The sequence below is a fragment of the Hypomesus nipponensis genome, chromosome 23 (genome assembly GCF_054491055.1).
Source record: "Hypomesus nipponensis isolate SF chromosome 23, ASM5449105v1, whole genome shotgun sequence".
Taxonomy (NCBI): Eukaryota; Metazoa; Chordata; class Actinopteri; order Osmeriformes; family Osmeridae; genus Hypomesus; species Hypomesus nipponensis.
The window spans coordinates 10,161,523-10,180,000 of record NC_140383.1 but is presented as its reverse complement, the minus strand read 5'-3'; the positions used below and the strand labels follow the sequence as shown (position 1 = coordinate 10,180,000).

The window sequence follows — 18,478 nt, the reverse complement described above, 5'->3', positions numbered from 1 at the left end:
CATGTTTTAATTTAATCACAAAAGATGACACAATTGAACAGTTTTCCCTCAAGGCATCACAGTAATCATAACATAATTAAAACAAATTGATTGATTAAGTATCATATTGCCTAATAAGTGTGCCACTATTGCACTAGGAATTCTAAGTAGATATCAATGTCCAACCTTGTATGTTGCACCAAATGCTAAAGCATGCTTTACATATTCCGGCAGTATGAATGGAAACACAATGTGAACCTTGGCTCCTGATGATTCTCTAGCTTTGCTCCACCCTCCCAGACACAGATGTAGCGTGGATGTGCTACTGTAACTACCTTAGCAAGGTGGTCAACAAAGGTTTGGATGGAAGATGTCGCCACTGACGCCAGTCTCAGCTCCCACATCTCCTACTGTAAAGAATCCTCCCAGGTCTTTATGACACACACACACACATACTTTCTCCCTCAACGGTGCTTCGAGTGTGTATGTGTGTGTGTGTGTTTGCTTGAGAGAAAGCATGTGGCCTCGTTGGGGACACGGTGACAGTGACAGTAAATGTGTTCGGAAAGGTGAACTCTGAACCCTGTGTCTGACACGAGTGTGTGTGTGTGTGTCCTTCGGGTCGTCCCCCTGCCATCTCCAAGTGACCCCAGGGAAGAAACCGAGGCAGTAGCCTGGCCCTGGTGCCCCCACCCCCTCTCCAGAGCTCCCAGCTCAGTCTACTTCCCGGACCCAGAGAGTCCCCACAGCGATCCAGCGTGACGCCTCTGAGACAGACATCCGTCTGTCAGCAGGACCAGCCCTACGCCAGATCCCCCTGCCCAGGGAATCGTCCCTTCAAACTAGCCCGAAACATTGTGCCACCAGGGCCCTGTCTCCACACTCCCAAACTTGGGCTTTGTCACCATGGGGCTCCTGGTGTTGATCCACTTCCCTAGGGTGATCTCAGGGGGGAGAGAGGAGTGGCAGAGACACACTGAGAGAGAGAGAGAGAGAGAGAGAGAGAGAGAGAGAGAGAGAGACAGAGAGAGATGGAGATAGAGAGAGAGACACAAAGGGCGAGAGAGATAAAGAGAGAGACAGGGAGAGATAGATAGAGACAGAGAGAGAGACACAAAGAGAGAGAGAGAGAGAGAGAGAGAGAGAGAGAGAGAGAGAGAGAGAGGGAGAGATAGATAGAGACAGAGAGAGAGACAGAAAGAGAGAGAGATATAGAGAGAGAGACAGGGAGATATAGAGAGGGACAGAGGGTGAGATAGAGAGAGAGAAAAAGAACAAGGGCAAGAGTGTGACTGAGAAGGATTGCTTCCCGAGCGGCGTGGAATGAGCCTGTGTTGTTTCATTGTTTCAGGGGATTGGAGCGTGTAGCTGTGTGTTGTACCCGCCAGGGCCTGGCTCAGGGAGCAAGGTGAGACGTAGCCTCCAGGAAGGGCCTGGTTAAACACCACACTGGGCTCCCTGTCCCCTGGCAGGCACCTTGGACCACTGGATCATATTAAACTGACCTGACATGGTTCCAATTAACAATCAGATCACAGTTTCATGCAGGCCTGTTGGGTCTACTGACTGGGAGAGAGAGAGAGAGAGAGAGAGAGAGAGAGAGAGAGAGAGAGAGAGAGAGAGAGAGAGAGAGAGAGAGAGAGAGAGAGAGAGAGAGAGAGAGAGAGAGAGAGAGAGAGACAGAGAGAGAGAGAGAGAGAGAGAGACAGAGACAGAGAGAGAGAGAGAGAGAGAGAGAGAGAGAGAGAGAGAGAGAGAGAGAGAGAGAGAGAGAGAGAGAGAGAGAGAGAGAGAGAGAGAGAGAGAGGACATTAAATCCCATCAAATAATTCACAGAACTCTGTCGTTCTCTGGAGGACGTGTTTGTGTGTCTGTGTGTGTGTGTTTCTGCGTGTGCTTTTTTTGTGCATGTCTCACCGCTCAGATATTTCCACTCAAGGTCAGAACTCACAGTAGACTATTCATACTTTAGTGAACAGGTATACCAGTACATATGCCTCTTGCCTATGTTTTTGTTGTTGATTTTGCTTGGCAGACGTCATTATCTCATGCAGCAAAGAAAACACAACAAATAGCTCAACTTAGATCTAACCTCAGTTTGATATTTAAATTGTAATATTTAAAGTTTTCATTTTCCTCAGAGCCTATTAAGAGCCTTAGCTGTGTCACACCTGCTGCAAGCCAACCTTGTATGTATTATTAAACTTGGTCAAGAAGTGAGCTGGATTGATTTCTCCATGAGACAAGGCAGATTGTCTCTCTCTCTCTCTCTCTCTCTCTCTCTCTCTCTCTCTCTCTCTCTCTCTCCCTAGTGAACGAGAGCCAATCACTTAGCCTTCGTCGGCCAGAGGTGAGGCCATTCTCCTCCAACTGTAAAGCTGCCATGACTTTAACGGACATTATCACCATGGTTGCCGTGGTACGGCAAGAGGGAAATTAAACATTTAGAGATTCCACTCCTTCTTCAGAGCCGCCTTGTAAATGGGAAGGACTTTTATGAGGCATTTAAAAGTCAAATGTCCGGTCTGTCTGAATTAGAAATGGCTCCGATTCCCTGTAAGAGAATTACTTTATCCTTACTTTACTGGTGGAGGGACTGTTAGAGCCATCGGGAGGGAATTGAAGAGCCAGAGGAGGGGAGGAGGACCAGAGAGTGGACAGTGAGTGGGTTTGTTAAGAAGAGGAACAGGGATGGAGGGGGTGGGGTGGGGTGGGGGGGGGGCAGAGCAAAGACACGGAAGGGAGCAGGGAGCAGGGAGGCACGCCGAGGGCAAGGAGGGAGGGGGCAGTGAAGGGCTCAGGGAAGAGGGAGGGGTATGGGCGTGGACATGCAGATAAGGTTCAGGGAGCGATGTCGGCGACACCGTTTATGTCGTCGCTCGGGTGGAATACTGAGAGGCCTATCTGACTTGCAGAGCTGAGAGACAAGACGGAATCCATATTCTCTCAAGCTCAGTGAAATAACTGACACGTTAGTGAGAGAAAATGAGAGAGAGAGAGATCAGAGTAGACCAAGTGCAACAAATAATGCTGGAAAGCACGGAATTCAACCACTTCAGTCTTAGATAAACCATTCATAAAATAGCAGCGTTGCTTATAAGTGGCTTACATGCATTTTACAGTCTGATATCAATACAAGATGTAACAATAGCACACCACAACAGAACACAATGCTCTCTCTCTCACACACACACACGACATCATGTGATAATTAGTGGTGCACAGAGTAAGTGAATAGCAAGGGGCCACCGTGGGCGTTGGGTTATTTACTGCCCACTGTGCGACTGAGATGCCATGCTCCAGGGATTGATCCAGGGGACGATCAAATGAGCCTCGCTAATCCATACTCATAATCAACGCCCTTCTGGACTGAGCAAACGTATCGACAGACTGTTCACAGTCATGAACGGCATCCCGCAGCTTGGCAACGAGAACACTAGCTGGGGTATAATATGAGGGCCTCGGGTCTTAGCTGTGCACACTGATGGAGCACAAGCCAGAACTGGAGGGAGACATGGTGTGTGTATGTGTGTGTGTGTGTGGGGGGGGGGGGGGGGAGGGTGTGTGTGTATGTGTGTCTATGTGTGTTTAAGAAGAGAGAGCTAGGGGGATGGAGAGAGAAAGAGAGGAGGAGAGGAGGAGACAGAGAACCGAAGGGAGAGAGAGGGAGCGAAAAATTAACTTGTATGTGGTATGAGTAAAAGATTTGACCAGCAGGTTGACAGCTGACAAGTTAGATTTTTTTTTTCCTCGCCAGGGTTATCAAATCCTCGGTCATTCTGGAGGTACACGGGAACACACTGGTTCATCAAAGCAGTGGTTCTCTAAATGGCTAAAGAAAGTTTGCTGTGAACGACACCCATACACACACGCGCGCGCAGTCGCCGTGGACAACAGCGATGCGCACTTTCGGTCCGCTCTGATCCTCCAAAAGCAGAGAGTCAACTGAGACTCCTGGACTCTCACCCGGGAACTTGGCTCTGCACTTCACAGCTTGGCAGCACGGTGACACAGTTGAACGAAAGTTGATGAGGAAAACTTTGTGTCCTTGTGTGGTGCGTGTCTCTGTTGGTGTCTGTTTATCTTTTTGTGTGTATCTGTTAAAGGGTGACCGCAGGGAGTGAGCCTCGCCTGGATATATTAAAATGAATCTCCCATACAAACCCTTTCTCTGTGACTGTACAGTATATGCATTGATAGACATGTATACAGTATATACACAGAACAATGGATGCATGTACATGTACTGAATACGACATCTGCATGTATGTGTGTGCGTGCGTTTGTGTGCACGTTGGTTGATGTGTGTCTATGGGCTGAAGGATACAAAGAACTGAATAACTTACGCATTAAAAGAGCAATTTTCCCTCCACTCGTCTTTTTCTTTCTCTCTTTTTTGCTTCTTTCATGCCTGTTCTCTGTCTCTGTCCCTCGACCCTGGTATTGGGTCAGGTATTCAGGCCGCCCTGCCATAGCATTCACAGCTCGGGAAGTGAAAAACACATCACACACACACAGGAGGGAGGGAAAGAAGTAGAGGAGGAAAGACAGAGCCAGCCTCTCGCAGCAGGGAAACAGAGGGGGAGACAGACACTTTATCAGCCACCGCAGAATGAACGGGTTGCTCTCTCATTGTTAAAACGTATATTGGTTTTGCGATAGGATTCAAATTCCAGCTAGCGCTGTCCTGGCTAGTTTCATTCAATGTCACTGTGGACATTGTCCTGTGGCACCTGTTTGAGGTGCCACTGGAATGTCTGCAGGATGATATAAGAAGGATAACACACCTAGGGCTTCCAAACGATTTACCCCGAGACTGATTCCAACATAAATGTTTTATTTTCGGGGGAATGGTTTTGGCGCCTGTCTCAACTAAGACAACACTTTCCGTGACTTTCCTGTTTATTTAGAGTAAATGTGATTTGGTCGCCCTGGAAACTACGCGAAGGCGCCTTCAGATGACAGGAGAATACCTCCACAAGGACTGATCACAAACGCACACACACAGACACACCGCAAAGAAGGGCATGAAGGCGCGCACACACACACAAACACACACACACACAGCGGAGTGTGAATCAGTGAAGCCTCGCGACACCAGGTGTGTTTTTACCTGGTCTCCAGGGTCGACTTTCCTCAATTAACTCCAGGCGAGCAGCCAGGGGAAAAAACAGAGCTCACCAACAAGAACAGCAACACCCGTCTGTTCGCTCTCTGCATCGCTCCCTTCCTCTCTCTATTCCCCCTCCATCCCTCTTTCAGCTCCATTTCTCGCTCACGTCTCTCTATCTCTACTGCCTCCATCCTCTGCCCCTCCCTCCCGATTCTTCGACTTTGCTGGCGCCTTCCCGGGAGCCCCCCTCCCCCACCATGTTGCGCTCCCTGTTATGCTGCCTGATAATGGCTGCTCTCTGTGTCGCCAGGACGGCAAGATTTGTAGTCCATCCCTGGCCTGACAGCAGAGGGGGTGAAGTGTGTGTGTGTGTGAGAGGGGGGAGGAAGGGGCGTGATGGATGCAGCCCCACACACCTACACCCCAGCTGGGAGATGGAGGCTGGGATGCAGGAGGGGAGCCCAGTGAGGAGCAGAGGGGAGGAGGAGGAGGTGCCATTGGTAGATGAATGAGGAGAGGAGAGTCGAATGAAAAGTCTTGGGGCACCAGGGAACCTGAGGTCAGCTTTGACTTTATGAACAAAGAACAAACAATAAAGAAAAAAAAAAGAGCAAAACTTTGTGTGTTTGTGTGTATGTTTCTGCGCTGTACGTACGCTATGTGTGTGCCCAAGTAAGGACGTGTGTGTAAGCTGGCCTCTTTAGACGGTAGGGTTTGTATGGAGGGTGATTTGTATGTGGACAGAATATTGTCTGTAATAAGGCTCTTTAAGGAAAACAGCATGTGTGCATGCATGTGTGTGTGTTTGTCTATATTCATGCCTGTGTGCCTTTTCATGCCTATGGATGCATGCAAAGGTGTTTAATTACGTGTGTGGGCGTAGTCATCGCATTAGTGTCTGTCAGACTGTCCCTTGTGGGGACCTGAGGGCGGTCTGTAATGTCATCCATGACAGTGTGAGCAGGGACACCACATCAATAGTGTTAGTCCCGGTGCTTTCCACTGTGCTTAAATGGGCCAATAGGACAATCAATGGTTTAATTGGTAAATGAGGTGATTGTCAGTGTGTTTCAGAGCGCCTGATTGGTCTTACAGAGCGTGATCATCATGTAGAGTGGAGGGTGTCCTGACTGGCTGGAATCACAACACTTAAAGGATCCACAGAGAAGCTTCAGGAGTGCCAGTCCACTGTCATGACACGGTATTGGTTGAGAAGTATTCCGGGGACCTGACAGAGGGAGCAGGAGAGAGCAGGAGACCACTGACTGTGTGTCTGTTGCGTTGTACAGGGAGCGATCCATCCGAGCAAAACAAATACAAGGGATCCACACAGCAACTCCTTCTAATCCACACACACACACACACGCGCGCGCACACACGCACACACACCCTCCCACCACTCCACCACGAATCGATAAGAGCAATTGTGCAGCCATGAGCGAATGAAATCCAAAGACCCAGAGCTCCCGCTCGTCTCTGCATCCATCATAGCGAATGAGAAGCCAGCAGGGCGGGCCTGAGCTCCCATCAATAACACGGCCCATCTCCCAGAGTGAAGCCCCACTATCTGGGTAACTCTGCCTCGGTCTCAGGGTTTGCGTTGATAAAACACCTTCATATGAACTTGTTTACTTTAACTGCTACAGAAACAATGTATTAAGTAGCTACGTAAGTACTCAATAGAGTGACTGCCGAATAACCTTTTTATGAAGTTTTGTCATTTAGACTCTTTAATTTAGACCTAAATATAGTAAACGCATTGTTATGGTAGTCTGGGATTCTCAAATGTCAAGTTTATCGCCATTTGTTACAAGTACAGGTTGACTGGACATATTGGTTCCTGATCCTCTTGACAATCCCTAGTGGCCTATCAAAACCTTGAATTAATAAACTAAACCTGTAATAATTCTGAACCTATATGAGCTACTATTGTATATATTATACTAGTATAGTATTGTATACTATGGTATTGTATACAGTACTATTATTAACAGGGTTTGGTGTTAATGCAACACATTATGTTGAGAAAAGAGGAGGCTATCTTCACATCCCACCATCGACATTCCTCTTCTCCAAATCGGGAACAATACAAGACTGTGAACAGAAGCAGCGAAGCAAAAATGTCACCTCCTACAGCACGCACTGGGCTAGAGAAAGGCTGGGAGATAAAGAGGGGGAGAGAGAGAACAAGAGAGAGGGAGAGAAAGCAGGTGAGAGAGAAAGAAAGGGAGGGAGAACGAGTGGTAAGACATAGAAAACAAGCTATGTATTGGAACGGTACAGACTTAGTGACAGCTTCTCTAACCCTCTATAACAAAATGAGCTACTCCTGCCATTGACATGGAATTCCACAGCCCGATGTATGAAGGCTTGGTCCGAGAGCAGTATTGAAACTGTGGATGACCCACAGACTGTGGACAGAGAGGTAGACACAAAGGGAGAGAAAGAGAGGGACAGAATGAGAGAGGAAAACAGGATAGGTGAAAGCTGTGGACCTTGTTGTGTCTCTTGTCCTCCTTTCCTTCTCCATCTTTCTCTTTCTTTCTTTCTTTCTTTCTTTCTTTTATTCTCTCTTTCTTTCTGCCTCTCTCCCCCCTAGAACTTGTCATAACAGACGGCAGCTAGAGACCTTTCTGTATCCCTGCCTGAGTCAAGCTATGCGTGGGAAAACGGGGAGGGGGGCGGGGGGGGGAGAGGGGAGAGGTTGCCGTTTTACATATCTATTTTTGCTGGAGAGGCAGGCAGCAGTCTGGAATGTCAATGTGTGGCTCAGCAGGCTTTGACTGATGTAGGATCAGAGTGACGGCTGTACACTGCAGAGCTGCAGCGACACAGACACACACATAGGCATACATGCATGTGCTTGCAAGCACACACTTACAAACACAAAAAGCTGTTAGCTAAAGCTGTGGGTGGTGACCAACTGTATGGATTACTCCAGGTCAACCATTTAGAAGAACGTGTATACACACCCACACACACACACACACACACACACACACACACACACATTCACTATTTCTTTTCTGTCCAGGACAATATGGAGGATAGATGTGAAGTCTAGCCTAGCCTAGTCTAGGATAGATGCGTCGACCACTTCAACTACATTGCTACGGATGTAACCATGAGAAAAAGAGTAGCGCAGCTTGCTTTGATGACACCAGCCTTATTCCCCTCAAACCAAACGCTGTGATAAAGATAACACCAGCATTCAGACAACAAGGGCAGAGGGTTGTATCACTCAGAGCAGCAGACATGCTTTGACTGTTTTCACAGTCTGCTGCACTCCTCTATTCTGAGAATGAGGCTGTGTCTGTCAGACAGAGAGGAAGGGAGGGAGAGGAAGGGATCGGTTGAGCCGGAGAAAGAGAGAGAGGAAGAGAGAGGGAGAGGGAGAGAGAGAGAGAGAGAGAGAGAGAGAGAGAGAGAGAGAGAGAGGGAGACAGAGAGAGAGAGAGAGAGGGAGAGGGAGAGGGAGAGAGAGAGAGAGAGAGAGAGAGAGAGAGAGAGAGAGAGAGAGAGAGAGAGAGAGAGAGAGAGAGAGAGAGAGAGGGAGAGGAGAGAGAGAGAGATAGAGAGAGAGACATTCTGTGTGTGTGTGTGTGTCTGAGTGAGTGAGCGTGTTTCAGTCTCCACCCCGGTGTCTGTCTGTGTCGGTCCTGTCCCACAGGGCTGAGTGTCTGGGTGTAACAGCCTGAGACATCCTGCAGCCAGGCCCATCGGTGCCCAGTCTGGCCTGGTTAGACACAGCACATTGGAAATGGAGGTGGAAGGAGCAGAATGACCTGTCTGCTCACAAAAGACATCAATTAAAGGAGAGCTGGCCAGATAGGGATAACAGCGAAAAAGATATAGAGAGTGAGATGAACAGAGTTAAAGAGAGTGAGTGACAGACAGTTAGAACAAGAGAGAAAGAGAGAGATAAAAACAGAGGGTAAGAGGAGGAGAGGGCGATGGAGAGAGGGATGGAGAGAGGGATGGAGAGAGGGGTGGAGAGAGGGATGGAGAGAGGGATGGAGAGAGGGGTGGAGAGAGGGATGGAGAGAGGGATGGAGAGAGGGATGGAGAGAGGGGTGGAGAGAGGGGTGGAGAGAGGGATGGAGAGAGGGATGGAGAGAGGGATGGAGAGAGGGGTGGAGAGAGGGGTGGAGAGAGGGGTGGAGAGAGGGATGGAGAGAGGGGTGGAGAGAGGGGTGGAGAGAGGGATGGAGAGAGGAATGGAGAGAGGGGTGGAGAGAGGGGTGGAGAGAGGGATGGAGAGAGGGATGGAGAGAGGGATGGAGAGAGGGGTGGAAAGAGGGTTGGAGAGAGGGATGGAGAGGAAGCAAGCAGCTGAGAACAACTGTTTTATCTTCATCAAAAAGCACTACGTTTTTACGTCATACACCAAGATGTACAGATGTCCGTCTATACCTGAATAATGTTCCTTTTGACTTCTACTTTTCTGCCAGCTACATAGTGTAACAATTTGGCCCTTTTCTTTTTCATTCGAGTTTGAGAAAACCCGATTTGTCCCAGTCTCATTCAGACAGATCAGAAGGAATGCCTGAGCAGAGGAAATCTCATCCAGCCCAGTGGTCTCCATCTATCTCCACAGCACAGGAGGATGTGTACCGTTCCCTCCTGGAGGAGGAGGGGGAACAGAATGAGGGATGCGTACAGGACCACTTCGTCCCAGAGGAGGAGAGGAGAGACAAACAAAGATGCCTGCCGTGCAAGTTTGCTAGGTCTAATACCTTTGCCATGCCAGGGAGTCTCAGCGCTGGCATCTGTTCTCGGGGGGTGGGTGGGGGGGGGGGGGTGGAATCTTGCTGGGTGCCACTACCCCCCCTACCCCCCCCCCCCCCCCATCCATCTTTGCGCTCGGCCACCTCCGCCACCTTACGCAACACGCTGCCACCAGCACTCATCCATTCACAGGCCAGAGACTTATGTTCGAGATTGAATTCTGGGAAGCTGATTTCCATATGCCCTGCAGAATCTGCATGTTACAGTATGGGAGGAGAGCACTCACTGGAGCACAGAGCCTGTCGGCCTGTCTGTCTGTCTGCCTGTCTGTCTGCCTGCCTCCAGCATGTCTGCCTGTCTACCTGCTCCAGGCAGGCAGTTAGAGTAGGCCTCCAACCCCATTCTCCAATCATTTCAGAAAAATACATTTCCAAATCTCTTCCAGGGTAACATTTTCCATATCGCTGAATCCTGTATTTGGATAAAAAAACATGTTCGTTTCCTGCCATGAGATGACCTTCAGTGTTCAGTACAGTATGCTAATGTGATGTCATTGATTGTTGGGATGAGTGGAGAGGAGATTCATGGGGCGTGCTGGGAGACGGATGGTGGTGGGATGGCGGACGGCAAGGGAGGACGGAGAATAATAACAAGCCTGGACACAGGGGAGGCCGGTCATCTGAGTTATGCCTCCATGCCGTTTGACTTGACAAGGCCCCCCCGTGCTAAAACCAAGGAATTATCTCTGTGTCTGGAAGCGGCTCCGCTTCCTAATTCAAACGTAATCGCTGTATTCATGTCACCGCCGATAACAGGTATAAGCAGCTCCGGTTGGAGTGGTCGTATGTAATTGTCCACACCACAGTCCAAGCAGCTGTCTGATGGCCTTCAGCCAGTCACAGGGAGGGGGGGGGAGACAGAGAGAGAGAGAGAGAGAGAGAGAGAGAGAGAGAGAGAGAGAGAGAGAGAGAGAGAGAAGGAAAAAGAGAGATAGATAGATAGATAGATGAATAGATAGATAGAGAGATAGAAAGAAGAAAAGGTGGGGTGGGAGGGGGGGGGCTAGAACGAGTGAGCGAGAGACAGCACTGTACCATACACACTCTACTGTCCAGTGCAGTACACACAGACTGCGTTCCGGAGCCGACTGTCCTCTGGGCATAATTTCCACTCAAACCACTGATAAGGACCACCATTTAAATTTGAATTTTGGGGGGTGCTTCAACCAGCCAAATGGGTACTATTAACTCCGTCGCCATATTTTAGGGGTCGAAGATCTCAAGAGAAAATTGCAACAGCAGAATAACTTTCCCCCGAGAAAGAGTAAACAAGCGCGTGGACCTGAAGCAGAAGCACGAGGACCTTGCTCTCCTCTGTCTATGTAGGACTGGGAGGGAGAGAGCAAGGAAGAGAGAGGTAGGTAGAAAAACAATGACATAGAGAGAGGAGAGGGAGATAGAGGAGAAGAGAAGGAGAGGAATACTTGAAGTGTAGCAGCAGTCTGTTTGCCCCCCAATTAGACTAGCCTGTTACCAGCCAAACAGGTCTGGTCAACCCCCTGAGAATAGACCTCAAACTTCTCCTACGCAGCTTGGCCTCTGCTACCCTACTTGGAACACTCCACCCGCTTGCCTGCATGCCTCAAAACCTGGCCTCGGCCATCTGGATGGCAGAACGAGACTCAACTGTTCGGCCGAGCTGCAACAGGGCTCAAGTTAGGGCTGATGCGTGGGAATGAGGTTCCACTGGTCGAGGGCCTTGGCTCCGTTGAGGCTGTGCGGCAGGCTGGAAGTAAGCTGACATTGGGTCGAGGCTGGGCTGAGGATGGGCTGAGAAAAAAAAGGCTGAATGAAGGCTGGGCTGTGCTGAGGCATGAAGTGATTTGAGGCCTGGCTGAGGCCGATCTGGGGGAAGGGCTGGGCTCGGCTGAAGCTGGCCTGATTGCGGAGGACAATGCATTTCCATCAGGAGGATTCATTGAGTGGCGTGTCAGGCTACCTCAAGGCCTGTCACCCCGGCTAGAACATTACCACCCACGGCTGATTAGCGACATGTCTCCCCTCCCACTTCAGACGTCAATGAGCGGGGTAAATGAGGAGGGGGAGGGGAGCCAATGGGAGGTGGAGGAGAGAGAGAGGGCAAGGAGAGCACACGAAGAAAGAGACAGCAAAAAGAGAGAAGAGATGAGAGCGAGAGACAGAGAATAGAGAAGAGAGCGTGGAGGGAGAAAAATGAACAAGGGAAGAAGGAGGGAAGAAACAGAGGAGAGGGAGAACGCAGACGCGGTGAGAGAGGCGGTGAAGGGAGGAGAAGACGGAAGGCGAGGACAGCAGAACAGGGTAGGGCGACGGAGGGAGGGCACCTCTTGCTTGCTTCCTGATCCAGAGGGGAGTGTGACATCTTCTGTGTTAAACCCCGCCCCCTCCACATCCACTTGCCATGAAGATGCATCCTTTACCTCAACCCTCCCATTTCTTTGACAGTATTTGCATCTTTCTCTCTCTCTCTCTCTCTCTCTCTCTCTCTCTCTCTCTCTCTCTCTCTCTCTCTCTCTCTCTCTCTCTGAATCTACATATTCCTCTCTCGCGGCGGTGGCTAGCCTGCACAAACCCTGTCAGCGCCTGTCCTGCGGTCCTCAGTTTGATGGCGTAGGAGTGCATTAGGCATTGGCCCCGGTGTGTCCCTGACAAGATATGAGCCAATTACGGCTTCCCCTGGCACTGCTTAAGCCTGGTTATGGCAGAGGTCAGCGGAGCCACTCACAAGCTGAAACACCCCGACGCCGCTCCCCTCCGCTCCTCGGGGACACGTAGGGTCTGCTTCCTGCGGAGGGCGTCCGTCCTTCCCTTCCACGCGGCTCCTTAGGACGTTTACATATGGGATTGAATAATACCCCCCAACCACCCCCTCACCCCCAACCCCCCCATCGCCTCCTTTCACACCCCCCCCCCCCCCCTCCACCGCCCCATCACGGCTTTTCCTAATACCATTACAGGGAAGAGTGCTCAGAGATAAGCCCAAGGTAGTGTAATTGCAATTAATTACCGTGATTAAATATTGTAATGAAAGATTAAGGCTCTGGACTGAAGAGGGTGAAAAAGAACAATGTGTGTGTGTGTGTGCCTGCATGCGAGTGCGTGCGTCTGTGTGTGTATGTGTGCTTGTGCGTATGTGTGCCTAGGTTATTGTTCTCAAGATTATTCTCTCGCTGCCTTCCGGCTTACAGTATAACCATCCCTTGTTGCCTGTAACAGCCAAACCTCTGAAATCCCTCACCCACCTACAAACTCTGAGTCTGGAGTCACATCAGTGGAAATCCTCTAAACGTTTCAAACCTGACATGCTGATTCGTGTGGAGGCTTCATCCAGATTAAGAGTGACTATCAATTGTCTTGGGGGCACAATAACCAGCTTGGGTATTATCATGCAACACCATCACACAGTAACAGCAGCTAGGAAGCCCTGCCTGATGGAAGTCAACATCGCTGAAAACACGGACAAGAAACACGTGTATTGATGCCTGGCAGATTAGTGAGTTTCTGAGGGTAATTCTGGGCAGGGAGCTGGATGCAGCACAGCATGGAAGGGTGGTTGTGTAACATGGTGTTTATACATTCCTGGCCTCCCTGGTTCACAGCTTGAGTGTTCTGACAATAGATTGGATTATTGCTCTGCCTCATGAGCGACAACTGTCATTCCTTGGTGCATTACCTACCTGTGCACCAGACCCGTTATTGCACTGTTTGGTTAAAACAAAAGCAAACATGAGCCAATTTAATCCCTGAAAGCTGTTTTATGTAATTTAATAAATAAATTGGGGCTGTCTGCATCTTCCCCAGGGATATGAGTCATGCATATTTCAGGAGAGTGTCTGCCGGTTTCAGAAGGGCTTATTGTGGCTGACGCCAAATCAGCAGTCCTCCTCTATTTGCCTCTTCACCCCTTTTCTCCGCCTCTCATTTCATCTCCACTCCACTCCTCTCTTTTCCTCTCCTCTCCATTCCTCTCACCCTCTGTTCGTTGTCTGTCCTCCGGCAGTTGCAAAACACGGCCGACCAAAACAGATGAGACATGTTCCTTTGACTCACAAACACCTCAAATGCCGCCGTCTCAGATAAATAATAGAATGTTATGCAACATCTCAAGGATTCGAAGAGCTCTGAAATGTCTCGCGAAAAGGAATGAAAGAACAAAAAATGTACACTCTATCAATTGTTTACTTATTCTGTAAGATAACGCTGAACTTCATGAGTTCCTGCCACTGATCATTAGTTAATTGCCTGATTCTGTAAAACATCCATTTCTTGCCTTCCACATATGGTCACCCATGGGACAATTTCTTCAGTTTTCTATTGTCAATAACCCAGCCAGAGCTGGACTACTTATATTTAATTAAAGCGTTGACAACTGTTCAGGGCCAGCTTCTACAGTAGCTCGGCCTGAATCTGCAGTTTGTTGTGTAAACAGAATGAAAATTGGAGTCTACAGCTTGAACCGTTGTCTGTGAGCCGCTAGGATGTGGCCTTTCATTAGGACGTGTGTTGCTCTACTGGGAGAGCTGAGCCACTATTAATTAATTGATAGAAGCTGTCTCACACTGAGACTTCCCCTAATTTTTACTTTAATTAAAAAATATTCCCAGGTAGCCATGATAATCACACCAAACATGCCCTTAGCAATGAATTAACCACATTTCCAGGTCTTATTTGGGACGTGCTACACATCTTTATGTAGTCAAGCTGGGTGCTACCCGAATGCTATCCCAACCAAGCCTTCAGACTGACAGCTAAATCAACTTCATATGCTGCATCCCTACTAAAGCCGCCCTAAGACGCAGGACTGGAATGTAAAGGGGAGCACAATCCAAGCTGGTACAGGAAATCAACACAGCCCAGAGTCTGTCTCATTCTCTACCTCGTTCTCTCTCTCTCTCTCTCTCTCTCTCCCCGCCCGCCCCCCCCTCTTCCTCCTCTCTCTTTCTCTCTCCGCCTCCATCTCTCTCTCCCTCCTTCTTCTCTTCCCAGCTAGCAAGCCCTCCCTGGCACCATCAGAGGCTGGAGGGCAGCCTACAGCGTCAGCTTGGACAATGTTTTCACTCCCCTCCCTACAGATTAGAACATGGGGGATCCTTGGCTGAGCTGGTTTTACTCAACCTTATCTCGCTTTAAGACAGCAGCATGTGCTGGCTGCAGCTTTAAAGTATGCTTCTAAACCTTACACATAGTCTAGCTCACCGATTTGAGTTGAACTGAAAATTATAGTGAGTGAAAACGTTGTCCAGGTAAACAATACAGATGTTGCACAATGTAAGGAGGCTGAAGATGGGGAAAAAAATGCGGCGTTGACACATACATACATCCACACACCCACGACCACCCAGAGCAGTCCAGTAACATGGAGACACAGTACAGAACAGTGTGTGTTTCAGTGTCTGAGCTCAACCTACAGTATGTGAAACACTCTTATGAAACCTTTCTGTCAAGACTCCTGCTTCGTTTCCACCTTCAGGACCATACACATCTTCCAGTGCACACACACACACACACTCCCTGCACAACTCATATCAGGAGATCATACAGTAATCATAATGTGAGATGAACGTCTCACTGCAATGTTCCCTTTGCCAGTCCAGACTGTAACAGGACTGACACGTATGCATAGGTGCCATCGGTAATACGGCTGTCTGATAACGTGTCACAGCGTCTCTCTGTGGTGGTCGGACACCAGGGCGTGTGTCTAATACAGAGGAGGTAGGCTCCTCCCTGGCTCCCTGGCCCTCATGATGCTTCCAGCCAGCAGCAGCTTGGGGGATTTACACTGTTTTACCTCCCCAGATCTCCCACCTTCCCTGTGGCCCTCTCACCTCGCTGTGTTAAATATTAATGGGCAATTCACTTGGCCGGGCGAGTGGGGAAAAGGGAGCGGAGGAGACAAGAAGAGAGAGACAGACAGAGAAAGAGAGAGAGGGGGGGGGAGAGAGAGAGAGAGAGAGAGAGAGAGAGAGAGAGAGAGAGAGAGAGAGAGAGAGAGAGAGATAGAGAGAGAGAGAGGAGAGAGAGAGAGAGAGAGAGAGAGAGAGAGAGAGAGAGAGAGAGAGAGAGAGAGAGAGAGAGAGAGAGGGGGAGAGAGAGAGAGTAAGCAGAGAAAAAGAAGGAGATGAGAAAGAGAGGAGAGGAGTGGAGGGGAGAGGAGAGGGCTGACAGCTTAATCATGGAGTCAGGGCTGCAGACGGGCCTTCTCTCCGCTGCGGGCGGCTGTCACAGCGACCTACATGATGTAATCACCTCTGCTCCCCTGACACGGGCAGAGAAGGCCTCTCAGAGATAGGAGAGACAGAGAGAGAGAGAGAGAGAGAGAGAGAGAGAGAGAGAGAGAGAGAGAGAGAGAGAGAGAGACGGTGGATGTGATGTTGGGTATTGCGGGTGCAGGGCCTCCAGCAGGTTGGGGAGGTTTTTGAGAAGACACTTTGGGTGTGAAAAGCATGGAGTGCTGCTTAGATTAGAGGGAGAAGATAAAGAGACACCAGGACATACAGTAGGCAAGATTGACTGGAGGCTGGAGCTGAATATTAACCAGACAGCTCCCAGGTAGACGGGAATCAATCAGTGGTCTAGGTTTAACCACGGAGTACAGAGAGAAAGACTCAAATGTGTAAATACAATGACAGGATTCCCGCTCAGAGATTAGGCCTGGTCTCAAAAGTGATCATTAAAATATTTCAGCTCTCAAAAAAAAATTCAACCTGAGACTAAACTAAAAGCTTTAATCTACTATGGCCAAAGATATCTCCGTTTTTTGGATTAGGGTACTGACATGTCAGAACAGGGGCCTGGTCATGGAATCCCAGCGGTCATTGGCCTTCCAACTCAGTCAACAGCCAGACAGAAGTACACCAGGGACCATTCACAGCAAGGACGATGCACTTTAAACAACTATTTCAAGTAGTTCAACTCAAAACTCAAATAAGATGAATTTGACATGTATCTTGCCGATGTGTTGAATATCCATTCGAACAATATGAACAGAAACATTACTGCTGCTGACCATGGACAGGACAACAGTTGTCTGCTTAAGAAACCCTGGGCCAGACATGAACAGGAGCGAAGAGCCAGGAACCTTTCAGATAAAGAACCTAAATTACTCATTTTCAGTCACTCTGAAAGAGTCAATTACAATTCTCAATGTCCTTACGAACTAGAGCAGAGATGAGAGTTAAAGGAGGAAAATAGATTGAACTTTGCAAGGAACTTTTTTTGAAAGCCAGTTCATCTGTCTCTGAGTTATATTCCCTTTTTCTCTCTCTCCGGGGTCCTTGGGGATATCTTTTGAGGATTCAATCGCTGTTGCTCATAATGACCTCTTGCAGTCAATACCATTGATTAGATATTGATCCACTCAAAGCCATGTGATTTGAGTGAGGCGAGGGATTGTCATAACCCTCACCGAGTGAAGGAGGCAAGGCTGGTTCCATACTCACCCCGTTCATTGGATAGGTCTTCCATCCCAGCTCCCCCAGGACCGATGTGGTATCCAACAGCACAACTGCACAGGAAAGAGACAAATACAGCCATTAGCAATCTGTCAACACACAAAAAACCCTATCTCCCATTCAGTAATTGAAATACCGGTCATAAATGTGCTCATTTATACTTTTGTATCTTAACAAAAATGGGTTTCCTGCTGATGAATATTTATGAGGACGTACAGTGAAGCAGCAGAGCCTCAGAGCTCACAACACAATTTGGTGCTGATAGATTGCAGTCAGATTGCTGTCAACAGAACATTCCTCCCTCCCATCCTCTCCCATTCCCCAGTTTTATTTCAATTTCAGTCAGACAATATGGCCTTCCTGTGCCCAGAGTCAGGCTGCAGCATGAGCAGAGATACGATCACAGATATCTATTCCAAAACAGGAACCATTTTACTGTAATATTCCACCAGGGGAAATGTATGGAAAACGGTGTATCTGGAGCACATATGGGAATAAATAACATTCTGTCAATTCAACATTTCTGAGTATTGATAGTGTGAGAAATCTGGGATGGATTCTGGCTATTTGACCCTTGCAAGAGGGTATTTGGATTAATTCAGTTTAAACCTTTTGCTATGTTTACATGGCGTGCAATTAGCTAGTAGACACGGCCAAATAACCAATACAGTCACCCAATTAATACCAACTACACTTTCAGACCCAGAACATTACCAATGTAATGTATACCAACTCAGTACACTGTTATTGAGAGCACAATTTGAAACACATTTTTATTGGGAGTCCACTAAATGGCCTGTTTAAAATGCCACTCTGTGGAAATCGGATGTGGTCCCTTAATAAGTGAAGGTATTATGTGTGGACAGTTGTTAAGCTCTGAAAGCCGGCCAGCCAGTCACTGATGTCCTCAGTATGTCACTGCAGTCTCCATGGTCCTCATTACTGAAACCTCATCTCTCTGTTAGCTGCATTAACCCACAATCACCATTAACTTTCGATTAGCAACGTGACATGGCTGTGACATTCAGTCAGTGCCGTTCAGAAGTAGCGCAAGCTGTGTCAAATTGGCAAAATATAGACCTTACTGTAGGTAATGATCCTGATAAAGCCCCATGGCCAAAAGCATTCTAGTCTTTACATGCACGTCAGAGCTCATGGAGATATGCGTG

At 48.6% G+C, this 18,478-nt stretch overlaps 1 protein-coding gene across 1 annotated transcript in view; it reads right to left on the bottom strand.

Annotated features, from left to right (window-relative positions):
* Window positions 1–18,478, bottom strand: part of LOC146234157 (ephrin type-A receptor 6-like) — a 94,571-nt gene that overhangs the window by 71,011 nt on the left and 5,082 nt on the right. Inside the window, exon 2 of the mRNA XM_084688240.1 lies at window positions 17,298–17,362. Coding sequence (XP_084544366.1) covers window positions 17,298–17,362 — 65 coding nt within the window. The remainder of the gene's footprint in view (window positions 1–17,297; window positions 17,363–18,478) is intronic.